The sequence below is a fragment of the Hypomesus nipponensis genome, chromosome 14, assembly GCF_054491055.1.
Source record: "Hypomesus nipponensis isolate SF chromosome 14, ASM5449105v1, whole genome shotgun sequence".
NCBI classification, from domain to species: domain Eukaryota; kingdom Metazoa; phylum Chordata; class Actinopteri; order Osmeriformes; family Osmeridae; genus Hypomesus; species Hypomesus nipponensis.
In genome coordinates this window covers 21,487,855-21,503,042 of record NC_140374.1, presented here as the reverse complement: position 1 = coordinate 21,503,042, position 15,188 = coordinate 21,487,855, and the positions used below count along the sequence as shown (strand labels likewise).

The 15,188-nt window shown below is 48.6% G+C and overlaps 1 protein-coding gene across 1 annotated transcript in view; it reads left to right on the top strand.

Annotated features, from left to right (window-relative positions):
* agbl1 (AGBL carboxypeptidase 1) overlaps positions 1-15,188 on the top strand; it is a 51,906-nt gene that overhangs the window by 7,458 nt on the left and 29,260 nt on the right. The window contains 9 exon segments of the mRNA XM_084673193.1: positions 3,577-3,640; positions 3,813-3,959; positions 5,894-6,025; positions 6,722-6,815; positions 9,244-9,281; positions 11,585-11,793; positions 11,960-12,128; positions 14,195-14,259; positions 14,716-14,832. Of these exon segments, the coding sequence (XP_084529319.1) occupies positions 3,577-3,640; positions 3,813-3,959; positions 5,894-6,025; positions 6,722-6,815; positions 9,244-9,281; positions 11,585-11,793; positions 11,960-12,128; positions 14,195-14,259; positions 14,716-14,832 (1,035 nt within the window).

Below are 15,188 nucleotides of genomic sequence, written 5' to 3'. Positions count from 1 at the left end.
TGTGGTTTGGGTGTAATGTGCAATAAACCAATCAGAGCATAATCTCACATTCCCTTTAAGAGCAGCGCTTGTTCCATGGCGAATTGCTATTATAATGGCGGATTTGCCAGGCGCACGCCAGGAGGTTCACAGGAGGAGACCGACGTTCCCGTCAGAGCCGTAAAAGATAGATAAATGACATTGTATGGGAAAGGCAGAGCAGTTTTATCATTGCACTAAATTGCCTGCTCATGCTGTTCATTCAAATTATTATTATTATTATTATATATACATATATTTTATTTTTTCAATTGTTATAGCCTATTTTTAAATTGTTTGGTTAATTGGTTATTGTTTGGTTAAATTGTCTTGGTTCTACATTAGTTTAACTAATGTACTTTTGTACTTAATTTATACCCGTTTATTGTTTGCACCTTCCTGCCACAGTAAATCATATTTGTGTAACAAAAGCTTCAAGGCGACTAAACCGAATTCTGATTCTGATGGGCATGGGAGAAGAAACCTAACCAAATTAGCTTCGGTCATGGGAGGAAATTGCCACAGTTGTTACAAATAAAGTTCACATACATAGAAATTTCTTATGAAAATCTTTTTATAATCATTGAAGAAATGTAACACGCCATCAATCAAAACAATGTAACATAGCTTCGCAGAAAGAAGACCCTGGCCTCGCCAGCAGTGCGCACGGACCAAGTTGGCGCCCTTAAAATAGCTTCTGAATAATGCCATTGACTTTAAACCACGTTTTTCCTGGTCAGTGGCGGAATTGTTTTTCGGAAACCGCAAGATAGCACCAGGGAACGTTTGCGCCTGAACACGCCTCCTTTTTCGCTGAACCGCCCACGGGAGCGCAGTCATTTCGATGTGCGTCTGTGGAGGGATAAGTCGGCTTTGCGTCGAGTGCAAACTAGGAATGACACTTGCGTCGTTGACTAAGTCAATTGCGCTGGATGCAAGATAGGGCCCAGAGAGTGTTTGTGTGTGTGCCCGCGTGTGTGTGTTGGTATGTATGACAGTGTATCCATTTTCACTCTTGTTGATTGCATTAAATGCAGTTAATACCCATTCGAAAACTGGTCGTTCCCATCCTTGATTGTGATTGGCCATATCGCGTTCCATGCCGTTGTAAAATCCAGCATAAATTTACAGGTTGTCCTCATAACATTCCAAATGACTGCGCATCGAATATTTCAAAAAAAAAAACACTGCAAAGGTGTCCATCTGGCTGTTGTGTGGCAACGATTTATGTAGGAACTATACTTTGTAGTGGCGGAAGAATGACGGTTTATTATTAAACAATTTTGTTTCTAATTGTTTTTATTTATGAAACCATATCAAATATTTGTTGTAACAGTTTTAGAAAAGCAATAAGCCCCGCGAGTCCGTGTTTTGCGCTGATTTTACAACAGGTTAGGGGGTTTTCCGCTTCGCATCGTGCCTAACAACTCCCCTTACCTGTTCTAAAATCAGCGCAAAACACGGCCTCTTGGGGCTTAATGCTTAATCCTCTCCCAGCACCCGGGACGAGTAAACATGTTTACGGCTGCTTCCTGTCTGACAGCTACTTCCTGTCTGACAGCTACTTCCTGTCTGACAGCTACTTCCTGTCTGACAGAGACCCCCATCAGAGCACCAGGCAGATGGTCCGACCTGCCTCCTACGTTAAAGAAGTTTGTTTAAACTTCTGTTTAAACAAACTTTACCTAATGCAAAAATAAGGTGAAGCATTTTCTGTCGCAACACGACGATGGGTCACAATGACCCAAAGGTTGACAATGACCCAAAGGTTCACAAGGGTCAAAGTGGAACCATCTCTCACTGTAGATGTGCTGAGTTCAGGAGATGGAATTACAAGCTGCTGCTCTGTGGGTTCACGTTAAGAGAAACTGACACGGTGTACAGCTCCACGATTACCGCCATCAGTAGTCTGAACAACGGTGCAGTTGCAGGTTCAATTCTTTATGCAAGACTAAGTGTGTGTGAGGGTGTGTGTGTTAGGGTGTGTGCGCGTGTTTGATGGTGTGTGTGTGTGTGAGAGGTTGTGTGGGGGAGTGTGTGTGTTTGGTGGTGTGTGTGTGTGAGGGTGTGTGTTTGGTGGTGTGTGTGTGTATGTGAGAGGGTATCCGGAGGTTCCAGCTGTAGACCCTCCTCCGGAGGATTAGCAGCCCCCCACCATGAGCCGTCATCGAGCGCTGCTTTTAACCACTGCCCTGTCCCCCCCTCTGCCCTGTCCCTCCCTCTGCCCTGTCCCCCCCTCTGCCCTGTCCCCCCTCTGCCCTGTCCCTCCCTCTGCCCTGTCCCCTCCCTCTGCCCTGTCCCCTCCCTCTGCCCTGTCCCCCCTCTACCCTGTCCCTCCCTCTGCCCTGTCCCCTCCCTCTGCCCTGTCCCCCCCTCTGCCCTGTCCCCCCCTCTACCCTGTCCCCTCCCTCTGCCCTGTCCCCCCCTCTGCCCTGTCCCCCCCTCTGCCCTGTCCCTCCCTCTGCCCTGTCCCCTCCCTCTGCCCTGTCCCCCCCTCTGCCCTGTCCCCCCTCTGCCCTGTCCCTCCCTCTGCCCTGTCCCCTCCCTCTGCCCTGTCCCCTCCCTCTGCCCTGTCCCCCCTCTACCCTGTCCCTCCCTCTGCCCTGTCCCCTCCCTCTGCCCTGTCCCCCCCTCTGCCCTGTCCCCCCCTCTGCCCTGTCCCCCCCTCTACCCTGTCCCCTCCCTCTGCCCTGTCCCCCCCTCTGCCCTGTCCCCCCCTCTGCCCTGTCCCCTCCCTCTGCCCTGTCCCCCCCTCTGCCCTGTCCCCCCCTCTGCCCTGTCCCTCCCTCTGCCCTGTCCCCTCCCTCTGCCCTGTCCCCTCCCTCTGCCCTGTCCCCCCCTCTACCCTGTCCCTCCCTCTGCCCTGTCCCCTCCCTCTGCCCTGTCCCCCCCTCTGCCCTGTCCCTCCCTCTGCCCTGTCCCCTCCCTCTGCCCTGTCCCCCCCTCTGCCCTGTCCCCTCCCTCTGCCCTGTCCCTCCCTCTGCCCTGTCCCCCCCTCTGCCCTGTCCCCCCTCTGCCCTGTCCCCCCTCTGCCCTGTCCCTCCCTCTGCCCTGTCCCCCCCTCTGCCCTGTCCCCCCTCTACCCTGTCCCCTCCCTCTGCCCTGTCCCCCCTCTGCCCTGTCCCTCCCTCTGCCCTGTCCCCCCCTCTGCCCTGACCCCCCCTCTGCCCCGTCCTCCCACCCCCTGTCCCCCCTTTGTGTATGTTTAGGGTGTGTGTGTGTGAAGGGGGGTTGGAGGTCATAGAGCATGGTATGGAGTTGCGGGGCATTCTGTTCTCTCACACACACACAGACAGATGAAAACAAGTACACACACACTCACACCCTGAGTTGTGGTGCCCCCTGCGATCTTGACACCTCATTATTCAGCAGAATGTGACATCAGAGTCTGTAGGGCAGAGCTGACTGAGGGAGAGGGAGAGAGGGAGAGGGAGAGAGAGAGAGAGAGAGAGAGAGAGAGAGAGATTGTGTGTGAAAGAGAACTGGCTCTGCTGATCTCTGGTCTCCCTCTCACCCTTCCTCTCCTTCTCCTTCTCTCTCTCTTTCTTCTCTTGATAGAATGCAGGTGACATAGAGAGCACTCTCAACATCCTCAATGTTCTGGATGAGCTGCTCTCTGCAGGTGAGTTTGCCAACACTGTTAACGTCACACTTCACCCCTTACTGTTATCAATCCTGGTCATACAAATCCCCCACCCACAACCTTTTAACAGAAACACTTTAAATGTGTATCTATACTTTTCAAGGTTGAACAACTACTCATGTGTGTGTGTGTGTGTGTGTGGGCCTGGCAGGCACAGACCGGCGTATTCTCTACATGATCTCCAAGGGAGGCAGTGAGTGTCTGCTGAGGGCGCTGGTGAACACAGCCAGGACGCGCTCCCCCAACTACACTCTGCTGCTGCCCATCCTGCACCTGCTCAGCAAGGTCGGACACAGAGGTCAGCACACACGGGTGGAGTTAGCCTGCCTTGCATGCACTAAACGTGGGATCGAAGATGAGGTGTGCTTGAATGCAGTACTGTGAGATCAGACTAGGGTGAGTTTGATTTGGACGGTCAGGCAGAAACAGAAGCTTGTTGAACAGTACCACCAGATGTGAGTGCGTACCTTAAAGGATACACATCACCATGGAGACCCATCACCATGGAGACCCATCACCATGGAGACCCATCACCATGGAGACACATCACCATGGAGACCCATCACCATGGAGACACATCATCATGGAGACACATCACCATGGAGACACATCACCATGGAGACACATCACCATGGAGACACATCACCATGGAGACACATCATCATGGAGACACATCATCATGGACACTCTATGGAGACATATCACCATGGAGACATGGTGGAGACACCATGGAAACACACCGCCATGGAGACACAGCGTACTCATTCTTCTACAGCAGTTGTCTGAATCCACAAAGTTTGCACCCTGGCTGATCAACAGTAAGGGTCAGAGGTCAAATCACCAACCTGTCTGAGTAGCTGATCTCCATCACTAGAGGAAGCGCCTAACACCTAGTACAGTGCGTGAGGACAATACAAAAGATTAAACAAGTTTTGCGAATACGTCACTATGCGTATGAACAGGAAGCATCTCTTACTTAAGGGGGTAAATCACTGAGGTGGGGCTTTTCAGGGGGTGACAAATCTGTCAGACAGATACCTGGCCTCCTTCCCAGGATTTCACTTCCTGTATTAGGAGACGACTGGGGCATGATAGGAATCTGAATGTTTGCTTACGTACACAGTTTGATGCTGCATTTAAGATATTACGTTGTTTTTTCTGCAATGACTAAGTCATATTGTAGTTGAGATGTTATTGTTGTACTGTAGTTGAGCTGTTATTGTTTACCTTTCCTGGTAGCTAAGATGTGGTTACTTTGCATTGTGGCTTATCAACACAGACCAGATCTCTTCTGATCGACCAGGGCTGCAAGTAACTGAGTCTTGCTTCTGAGCTAGCTGTTATGTAACCTTTAACGAAGAAGAACTTAAAACATCATCTTTGTGGATTCTTCAAGGGAATGTTCCGCTGTCGACCTTGTGGAATGTTCAGGGATGAGTCTTGTGGAACGTTCAGGGAAGAGTCTTCTGGAACGTTCAGGGATGAGTCTTCTGGAATGTTCAGGGATGAGTCTTGTGGAACGTTCAGGGATGAGTCTTGTGGAACGTTCAGGGATGAGTCATGTGGAACGTTCAGGGATGAGTCTTCTGGAACGTTCAGGAATGAGTCTTCTGGAATGTTCAGGGATGAGTCTTGTGGAACGTTCAGGGATGAGTCTTGTGGAACGTTCAGGGATGAGTCTTCTGGAACGTTCAGGGATGAGTCGTCTGGAATGTTCAGGAAAGAGTCTTGTGGAACGTTCAGGGATGAGTCTTGTGGAACGTTCAGGGATGAGTCTTCTGGAACGTTCAGGGATGAGTCTTCTGGAATGTTCAGGGATGAGTCTTGTGGAACGTTCAGGGATGAGTCTTCTGGAACGTTCAGGGATGAGTCATGTGGAACGTTCAGGGATGAGTCTTCTGGAACGTTCAGGGATGAGTCATGTGGTTGTCGTTGTTTGTCAGCTTTAACCTCACAGTTGTGCACGGTGTGGACGCTGTCATGGTGGCGACGAGGACTGAGGGTATTGGGTGACTGTGCAGAGAGCTACTTTTAGACCAAACAAAGACAGAGCAGAACAAGTCATGGGTGGCTCTGTGAGACCTCTCAGCTGTCTACAACAGGTGCTCCCTGCCAGCACTTCAGTCTGCTGTCACTTGTAAATCTGGATCTTGTTATATTGTGTGTGTGTTGTGTCTCTTTGTGTGGTTGTGTGTGTTTATACGCGTGTGTGTGTGTGTGTGTGTGTGTCAGACCGCAGGATAGGGATGAAGGCAGAGGAGGCGGAGGCGGTGCTGCTGACTCTAAGTCTGCTGAGGGAGAACGAGGCTCACGCCAGAAGAGCAGCAGCCTGTGTCTGGGTGCTGCAGGTGTTCTGCTCCTCCGGTAGGCCTGCTACACACACACACACACACACACACACAGACACACACACATACACGCACACACACACACTGTCACGCACGCATACACGCATCCAACATAATCTGAAGACCGTGTGTTTCCTGTAATGATACTGTTTGAGTTATGGTTAGATAGATTTACCCTCAGCCTGCTCCATGAGCCCTGAGCTTCTGGTGATATGGGCCTGGCAGGGTCACACCTGATCACTTTTACGATGCAATGAAGACTCAATGAGTTTGACTGTAAATAACCCTGCATCCTATCCACCATGCTTGGTTTAGGGGCTCCCTGGGGAATTTCTGTATTCTGGAAATACTTCCTGATTATTTTTGACCTGGGAGGAGCTTAGTAAGGGAGACAAACTGGTATTGGGGACTGGGAGGGGCCTAGATTTGGGCTTGGAAGGAGCTTAAAAGGAAGTCCTCATCAATAAGCTATTATTTGATGACACATGAAACTGTCTTGTACTACAGACAGACTACAGAGACGATAACAAATATAGATTTTGTGATACTATACCTGTTATCTATGCAACACATTGTTCATTATGTGCATGGAACAGTGACCCCTGATCACCTCAGAAACACACAACAGCACAGCTCTCTCCTCTAAGCCTGTGGCAGGAACAGCAGCTACAACACTTAACGCTGACCTCCACCCTCTTTGGTTTACTTCCAGTTTCCACGGCGACGCTGCTGGGTCAGAACCGGGGACTGGACGTGATATTCCAGCTGATTTCACCTCACACCCCCCGGCACATACGCACTGTCAAGTGAGTGTCGTGTGTCGTCCGTCTGTCAGCCAGTCAGAGCCGGGGGAATGCAGTGGGTTGCTTGGTATATATCCACCGCTGACATTCCCGCATGCCAGGAATGACTTGGCATTGCCCTCACAGATCGCCTCTCACTGCGGGGAACCAGATCGGCTGTGTGTGTGAACCTAAACCCCGACCTCTGACGCAGGGCGTTGTTAATTTGTTCTCCATAAACCGCTATGCTAGATTACAGTACATGGGGTTGCATGGAAAGCCTCTCCGGGCAGTGAGAGCTTCTGTTTGCTGTGTGGACCAGAGACTCATGCCAGAGTGACTGGCAGCTACACGTGTCAGTCAAACCCTTTGGAGCTGCAAATGTGTCTTATTATAACTTTATATCGTCTCATTTTCTCCCTGACACCAGCAGTTGTTCACTGCTCCTGTCTATTAGATACAGCTGTAACCCCCATCAGCCTGTCAGCGCTCCGCAGACTGGCTAACCTGCTCTGCTACACAGCGACGCAAAACAAATAGCCTTGAGAGCCTAGCCTTCGTGACCAGGCTAATGACTCTATGCACTAGTAGTTCAATTAAGATGCAGTCTGGGCTTAGCTGAGTCAGGCTTTAAAGTAGGTCTCCTCCCTTTCTGAGGACACTAGACTGTGGCTCTGTACACACAACTGGTGCTCCATTATCCCCTACTCAGGAGGGTCTGATGGCTGAGTGGTTAGGGAATCGGGCTATTTATCAGAAGGTTGACGGTTCAATTCCCGGCCGTGCAAAAAGACGTTGTGTCCTTGGGCAAGGCACTTCACCCTACTTGCCTCCCTGTACTTACTGTAAGTCACTCTAGATAAGAGTGTTTGCTAAATGACTAAATGTGATTGTACTCTCTGGCCCTCCTGCCCCTTACCGCTCCTCTACTATGGAAGCAAATCAGTGACATCATGTTTTACATTATAAAATGCATTGCATACTCAATATTGAAATGTAAACACCACCTAATTTGTTGGTTTTGAATTCACTATTTTAAATTTAATTATTAATTAATTTCAATATAAAATAATTCAGATCTGAAAATTCCAGGTTCGGAAAATCAGGATGCTCAAATTCAAACAGTAAAATTCAGATCCCAATTTTTTAATCAAGCTTCATAAATTCCAATACAACTAAATTCAGTCTGCTCGAATGGTTAAATTCAGATCCAAAAAATTCAGATCCAGAAATTCAGATCCAGAAAATTGGTGCAGAAAAAACTAGCCAAAATGTTTTGAAAAATTCTGATTGCAACATCCGGGATATCAAGGATAGAGGTAAGGCAATAGAGCCTGAATGCAATAGAACCATCTCACTTCTCCAAGAAGGGTCCCACTGCAGACCTCTCTCCTCAGGCCCTTCTCATCCAGGTGTAGCTGCAGACAGTCATACATGCAGACATGCAGATCAGTCAGACAGCCCAGGGTCTGAGGAGAGAGGTCAGTCATCCAATCACAGCCCACGGTCTGAGGAGAGAGGTCAGTCATCCAATCACAACCCAGGGTCTGAGGAGAGAGGTCCGGTCTGAAGCAAGCAATACCTTGGGATCCCGGATGTTGCAATCCGATTTTTTTCCGGTACAATTTTTGTCTGAATTTTGTTGTATTGTTGTATACTTTTTTGAATGTATTTTATAAATACATTTTTATACAATTTTATAAATACAATATTTGTACATTTTTATCAATAAAATATGTTTAAATATTGTTGGTAAGTTTAGGGTTAACAACCTGTTCTGGTTTTTAAAAGGCACGTTTCTAACGTTACAGGAAGTTTTAGACCTGGCCTGGCTGTGGTAGTGAGGAAGCAACCTAAAAAAACTATTAAAAGGTTAATGCAGTTCCTGTGTCTGAGACACACACACACACACACACACACACACAGAGATTGATAGCTCAAGTACAAACACACACACCTTTTCTTTTAAGCCACCTTGTCAGATAGAAAGTGACACCTCTCGTCAATGGTTACCTGAAGATCCGGGCCCAGATTCCTCTGATTGGGCATCGGTGTGACCAGGAGAGCAGCGTTTGTTCATGCTTGACTGTGTTTCACCTCAACATGATCAATCATCCTAATTCACTAGACCAAACGAGGAGGAATGGGTGTGCTAAATTACATTTATTATTTACACACACAACTGCACACAAACTCCCACACCCTCTCTGTTAATGTGTGTGAGTTTGCCGACAAGCTTGATTCATCACGTTTGTTAGTTATAACAATGCTAGGTGAAACCTATGATAGATTCCTCCACAGCTAAACAGGGTCCTGCAGCCACTGGCAACTGCAAAACGCTGACTGTGTTTTTCGTGTTCAGATTGTAACTGCGACCAGACAGAACTCTGTGTAATCACTTTAGTTCCTTCATGGTGAAGTAACTACTCCTCTTCTGTCTTGTGTTTTGCAGGGCAGCAATCGATGCGCTGGCGGCCATGTTGTGCTCAAGTAAGTACCTTCAACATTTGTTAATTTCTTGGGATGCTAATGTTGTGGAGGGGTTGTTGGCAGGATAAAATTCAAACCTTAGTCTCCATGACCCTTGACTTGAACCATACAAGCTGACCTGAACCATACAAGCTTACCTGAACCATACAAACTGACGTTCCAAGCAAAAGGGCAGCGACTGGACTTTGGTAAAGGTTTTTGGTACAGTAATGTTTGTGTTCCCCTCAATATGACAAGGGAGAGGGCAGGTTATGTATCATCAAATATGTAACATGTTGACAGATGGAGGTTCCGGGTCAATATGTGTAGATGAACTATCAATACCAAACCCTTCATTATCCCTGTTGAACTTGAATATAAGGCCAGTGTTCCGTGTTTGGGGCCTCATGTTTCTGATGGCTGGTAGGTGGCTGGTAGGTGTCATTTAACTCTGTATCACTCGAGATAAATTTAAACTCAGCATAAAACTACTCTCCGTATGCCCGCGCATCATCATACATGAATTGTATGTAGCGGGACAAGTTCTCTCTTTCATCTCAGCGTGAGAAACACAAGGTGTTGCGTGAGAATTGGTTAAAATTCTCGAGTTTCAGGGCGACTGTGTGAGACTTGAGAGCCCTGTTAAAACTAAAGTAGTGGTTGTTGTCTCATCCTGTGCAGATGGCGTGTTTATTAACTGTCACCGGGTGATTTGATAACCCCTCGAACTCAAAATCGTTATTGGTAATAACAATCGTTGTGTTGCCCACTGACATTGTAGTAAATGTAAAATTATTTCTTCAATATCGCTGCTTGTGACTATCAACTCAGATTGTATTTTCCTCTGTTTTGGAAATTCAATTTTCTGCTCTTGATAAAAATGTGATTTGATTGTCTCTGTTATATTCAAACAGCACAAATGCATGAAGGCCCCCACTTTAAATCTTCTGGGAAGCTTTCTCAGAAATAAGCTCAGTTTCTCATTAGCGGACATGTGGAGATCCCTGCTCAGCCTGCAGGTGGCGGTGTGACCCTGTGTCTTAGCTCTTCCTTTGGGTTTACAGGCTCTGCACCTGTTGATGCACTGCAGCTACTGAGCTTGTCTGCTGGCAAATTACATTATACTTCTAGCTAGCATACCCTCTCTCTCTCTCTCTCTCTCTCTCTCTCTCTCTCTCTCTCTCTCTCTCTCTCTCTCTCTCTCTCGGTCTCTCTCTCTCTCTCTGCCTCTCTCTCTCTGTCTCTCTCTCTTTCTCTCTCTCTCTCTCTGTCTCTCTCTCTTTCTCTCTCTCTGTCGCTCTCTCTCTGTCTCTCTGTCTGTCTCCCTCCTTCTGTCGCTTTGTTCAGTAAAAGGTTTTTAGGAAAAGAAAATTACCAGCCCACAGCTTTCTCATTCAACTGACATTTAGAATAAAATGCATATTTCATGAAAGTTGATTAATCATGTTTTTTACAATATTGCAAAATACATATCATGGCACAATGTCACACCAATACAGTGTCCCATAGCAACCCTAACTCTAACGCAAATGCATAGAACAAATCAGATTAGATTTCCTCAGTTGTATCCAAAATGTGCACACTCTCAGACACACACACACACACACACAACCCTCTGCCTGTCTCCTCTGGTAAGACAAACAAACCCACATTAATATTTTACTGGGGTGCTCTACTACTCACCAGGAAACACACACCTGGAAACACACACCAGGAAACACACACCAGGAAACACACACCAGGAAACACACACCAGGAAACACACACCAGGAAACACACACCAGGAAACACACACCTGGAAACACACACCAGGAAACACACACCAGGAAACACACACCAGGAAACACACACCTGGAAACACACACCAGGAAACACACACCAGGAAACACACACCTGGAAACACACACCAGGAAACACACCTGGAAACACACACCAGGAAACACACACCAGGAAACACACACCTGGAAACACACACCAGGAAACACACACCAGGAAACACACACCAGGATAAGACAGAATAAACAATACATTTTGATGATGTACTCGTAGCTGTTGTGGTGAAGAAGGGAAAAACAGCATTAATGGATGTTGGACCCCAAGTGCTTAACTCTTAAGTTCCTTCATCCCCTTGTGATATAACAGTGCAGTGTCCTTAGATTTGAGTTTGTATTCACTGTGATTGAAGAGGAAGAATGTATCCAAAGATAAATACGTTATTCAGGAAACTGATACCACTGATAATACTATTTCATGCCTTTCTCTCTTTATCTTCCTCTTTATCTGTCTCCCTTCCTGCCCTTTCTCTCCCCCCCTCCCCTTCCCAGGGGCTAACGTGCGCCTGGCGGTGTCTAAGGGTTACGTGTGTGGCCTGCTCAGCCTGTACGAGGACTGGCACAGTAAAGACTCTGAGCAGAGGGCAGTGGCCGTGCGCCGTGCCCTGCTGCGCTGCCTCCACCAGGCCACCTTCTACAAGGCCGGCAGAGACGCTCTGGTGGCCCACTCTGGCATGGAGCTGCTCTATACCACCACACAGGTACAGGCTGTGGGTGTGGGTGGTATTCAGTATTTGCTTGCAGTGTCTCATATTAAATTAGGTGCAATATTACATATTGACATATAAAAAAAACAATGTGAAGCTTGTTAATCTGAGAATATTGGATATTCGTGTGTGTGTGTGTGTGTGTGTGTGTGTGAGTTAGACATGTCTTCTCAGTAAAGGCCTGGAGTCCCTGGTAGAGCCCTCTATACAGCTGATGAGGAAATGCCACCCCAAGTGCCCACTGCCCCTGCCCTCTGCCCTGAGCGCCTTCACCTGCCCCCTGCCAGGGAGACCTGCCCCCTGCCCCGACATCCCCCATGCACCCCTAGGTACCTACATCCACCATGCACCCCTAGGTACCTACATCCACCATGCACCCCTAGGTACCTACATCCACCATGCACCCCTAGGTACCTACATCCACCATGCACCCCTAGGTACCTACATCCACCATGCACCCCTAGGTACCTACATCCACCATGCACCCCTAGGTACCTACATCCACCATGCACCCCTAGGTACCTACATCCACCATGCACCCCTAGGTACCTACATCCACCATGCACCCCTAGGTACCTACATCCACCATGCACCCCTAGGTACCTACATCCACCATGCACCCCTAGGTACCTACATCCACCATGCACCCCTAGGTACCTACATCCACCATGCACCCCTAGGTACCTGCATCCACCATGCACCCCTAGGTACCTGCATCCACCATGCACCCCTAGGTACCTACATCCACCATGCACCCCTAGGTACCTACATCCACCATGCACCCCTAGGTACCTACATCCACCATGCACCCCTAGGTACCTACATCCACCATGCACCCCTAGGTACCTACATCCACCATGCACCCCTAGGTACCTACATCCACCATGCACCCCTAGGTACCTACATCCACCATGCACCCCTAGGTACCTACATCCACCATGCACCCCTAGGTACCTACATCCACCATGCACCCCTAGGTACCTACATCCACCATGCACCCCTAGGTACCTACATCCACCATGCACCCCTAGGTACCTACATCCACCATGCACCCCTAGGTACCTACATCCACCATGCACCCCTAGGTACCTACATCCACCATGCACCCCTAGGTACCTACATCCACCATGCACCCCTAGGTACCTACATCCACCATGCACCCCTAGGTACCTACATCTCCCTCCCTGCCTCTCTCTGCCTCCCTACCTTTCTTTCTTTTTTTCTATCTGTCTCTCCCTCAATATATTTTTCTCTTTTCTGTCTTTCTTTCATCTCTTCTCATCATTTCTGTCATTTCTTTCTCCCTCTCTCTCAATCTCTCTCCCGCTCTCTCTCCTTCTCTCTCTATCTCTATCTCTCTCTCTTTTTATCTTACAACAATCTGTGCTACAGCCTCTCTCCTGTGTCGTCAGGAGAGACCCTGCAGATACTGTAGTCAGGAGCGACCAGTACTGTCTGTGTGTGTGTGTATACGACTGTATCTATGTGTGTGAGGTGTATTGTGCAAGGATCCCTTGTCAATAGCACTTGAACCATGGGTGTATCTAGCCCATTAGCCCCCCCAATTTTTTATATATATATATATATATATACATTTTTTTTTTTTTCTTTCATATATTAAATCTAAATGTGTTAATTTCTCTTTCTAAAACCCGCTAGAGGACATTATATAGAAGGATATTTTAAAAAATGTCTTCTGGGGGAACAGACCCCCCTAGTTTTGCTGGGTCACAGGAAAAATAATAGGTTTTATCTTGGGGCTTAGCCCCCCCAAGTGGGAACCTAGATTGGCCCCTGACTCTCCCTGAATGTGTGTGTCCGTCCTTCTCCAGTCAAACACGCCTGCTTGTCCTCCCAACGCTGGGCAACGGTTTCCCTAGCAACGCTGCTCATCCTGGGGATGCCTGATGTCTGACACACATGACCCCTTCAGCCTGCCTGCCTGCTTGTCTGCCTGTCTGTCTGTCTGTCTGTCTAACAGCCTGTCTGCCTTCCTGCCTGTCTGTCTGCCTGGCTGTCTGTCTGCCTGTCTGTCTGTCTGTCTGTCTAACAGCCTGTCTGCCTGCCCGCCTTTTTGCCTGCCTGTTTGTCTGACACATGACCCCTTACTCTGTCTGACTGTCAAACGACCTGTCTGTCTGTCTGTTTCCTACCTGTCTATCTGTCTATGGCTTCTCGGAATGTGCGTGTGCATGTGTGTGGAAAAGAGTGAGGGAAACCCCATGTTCCACACGCAGCTTTGATCCCACATCAAAAACTCTTACAATGTATGTCTCCTACTCTCTCTTCCTCCCTCTCTCTCTCCTCCCCCTTCCTATCTCTTTCCCTCGCCCTCTCGCTCTCTCTCCTCTCCTTCCCTCTCTCTCCCTTGCTCTTCCTTCTCTCTCTGTCGCAGACACTGGCTCCCAGGATGACAGTGACGATGACATTGAGAATGAAGCGTCAGTCAGCAGGGAGGACGTGAGTGTGGTTTGTGATTCACTCTGAGGATAGGAGATGTGCCAAGCAAACAGGCAAACACACACACACGCATCCACAGATACACACACACACACACATTCACAGATATACACACACACACACACGCATCAACAGATATACACACATGCTGACAGACAGGCATAACATACACACAAGCATATTTATTTTCTATTCATGTATTTCTATGGCTGCTGTAGGCTACAAAGCTTCCTGATAATGTAGACATCCTGCTTCCTGCAAGCTAGGACATACGCTCTGTTTGTGGATGTACCTGAGCGGCATGTGATGGAAGAACTCTCTTTCTTTTGCTCTCTCCTTCACTCTCCCTTTCTCCCTCGCTCTCTTTCTTTTGCGCTCTCCTTTGCGTTCTCTCTCCATGTCGATCTTGCTCGCTCGCTCTCTCTTCCCTACCCCTCACTCCCCCCCATCCTGCAGGATGATGACCTGGAAACGGACCTGAGCACTCTGCGGTCCAAACCAGAGCCCGACCAGACCCTGGAGCAGCTGGGCCAGTATGTGAGACTGTGTCCTGAACTTCACCACGACTTCCAGGTACGTAGCAGGTAGGATGGGGTGGGTGGAGCGGGGTGGCAGGTAGGATGAGGTGGGTAAAGCTGGGGGGTAGGTAGGATGAGGTGGGTAAAGCTGGGGGTATAGGTAGGATGAGGTGGGTAAAGCTGGGGGGCAGGTAGGATGAGGTGGGTAAAGCTGGGTGGCAGGTAGGATGAGGTGGGTAAAGCTGGGGGGTAGGTAGGATGAGGTGGGTAAAGCTGGGGGGCAGGTAGGATGGGGTGGGTAAAGCTGGGGGGCAGGTAGGATGAGGTGGGTAAAGCTGGGGGGCAGGTAGGATGGGGTGGGTAAAGCTGGGGGGCATGTAGGATGGGGTGGGTAAAGCTGGGGGGCAGGTA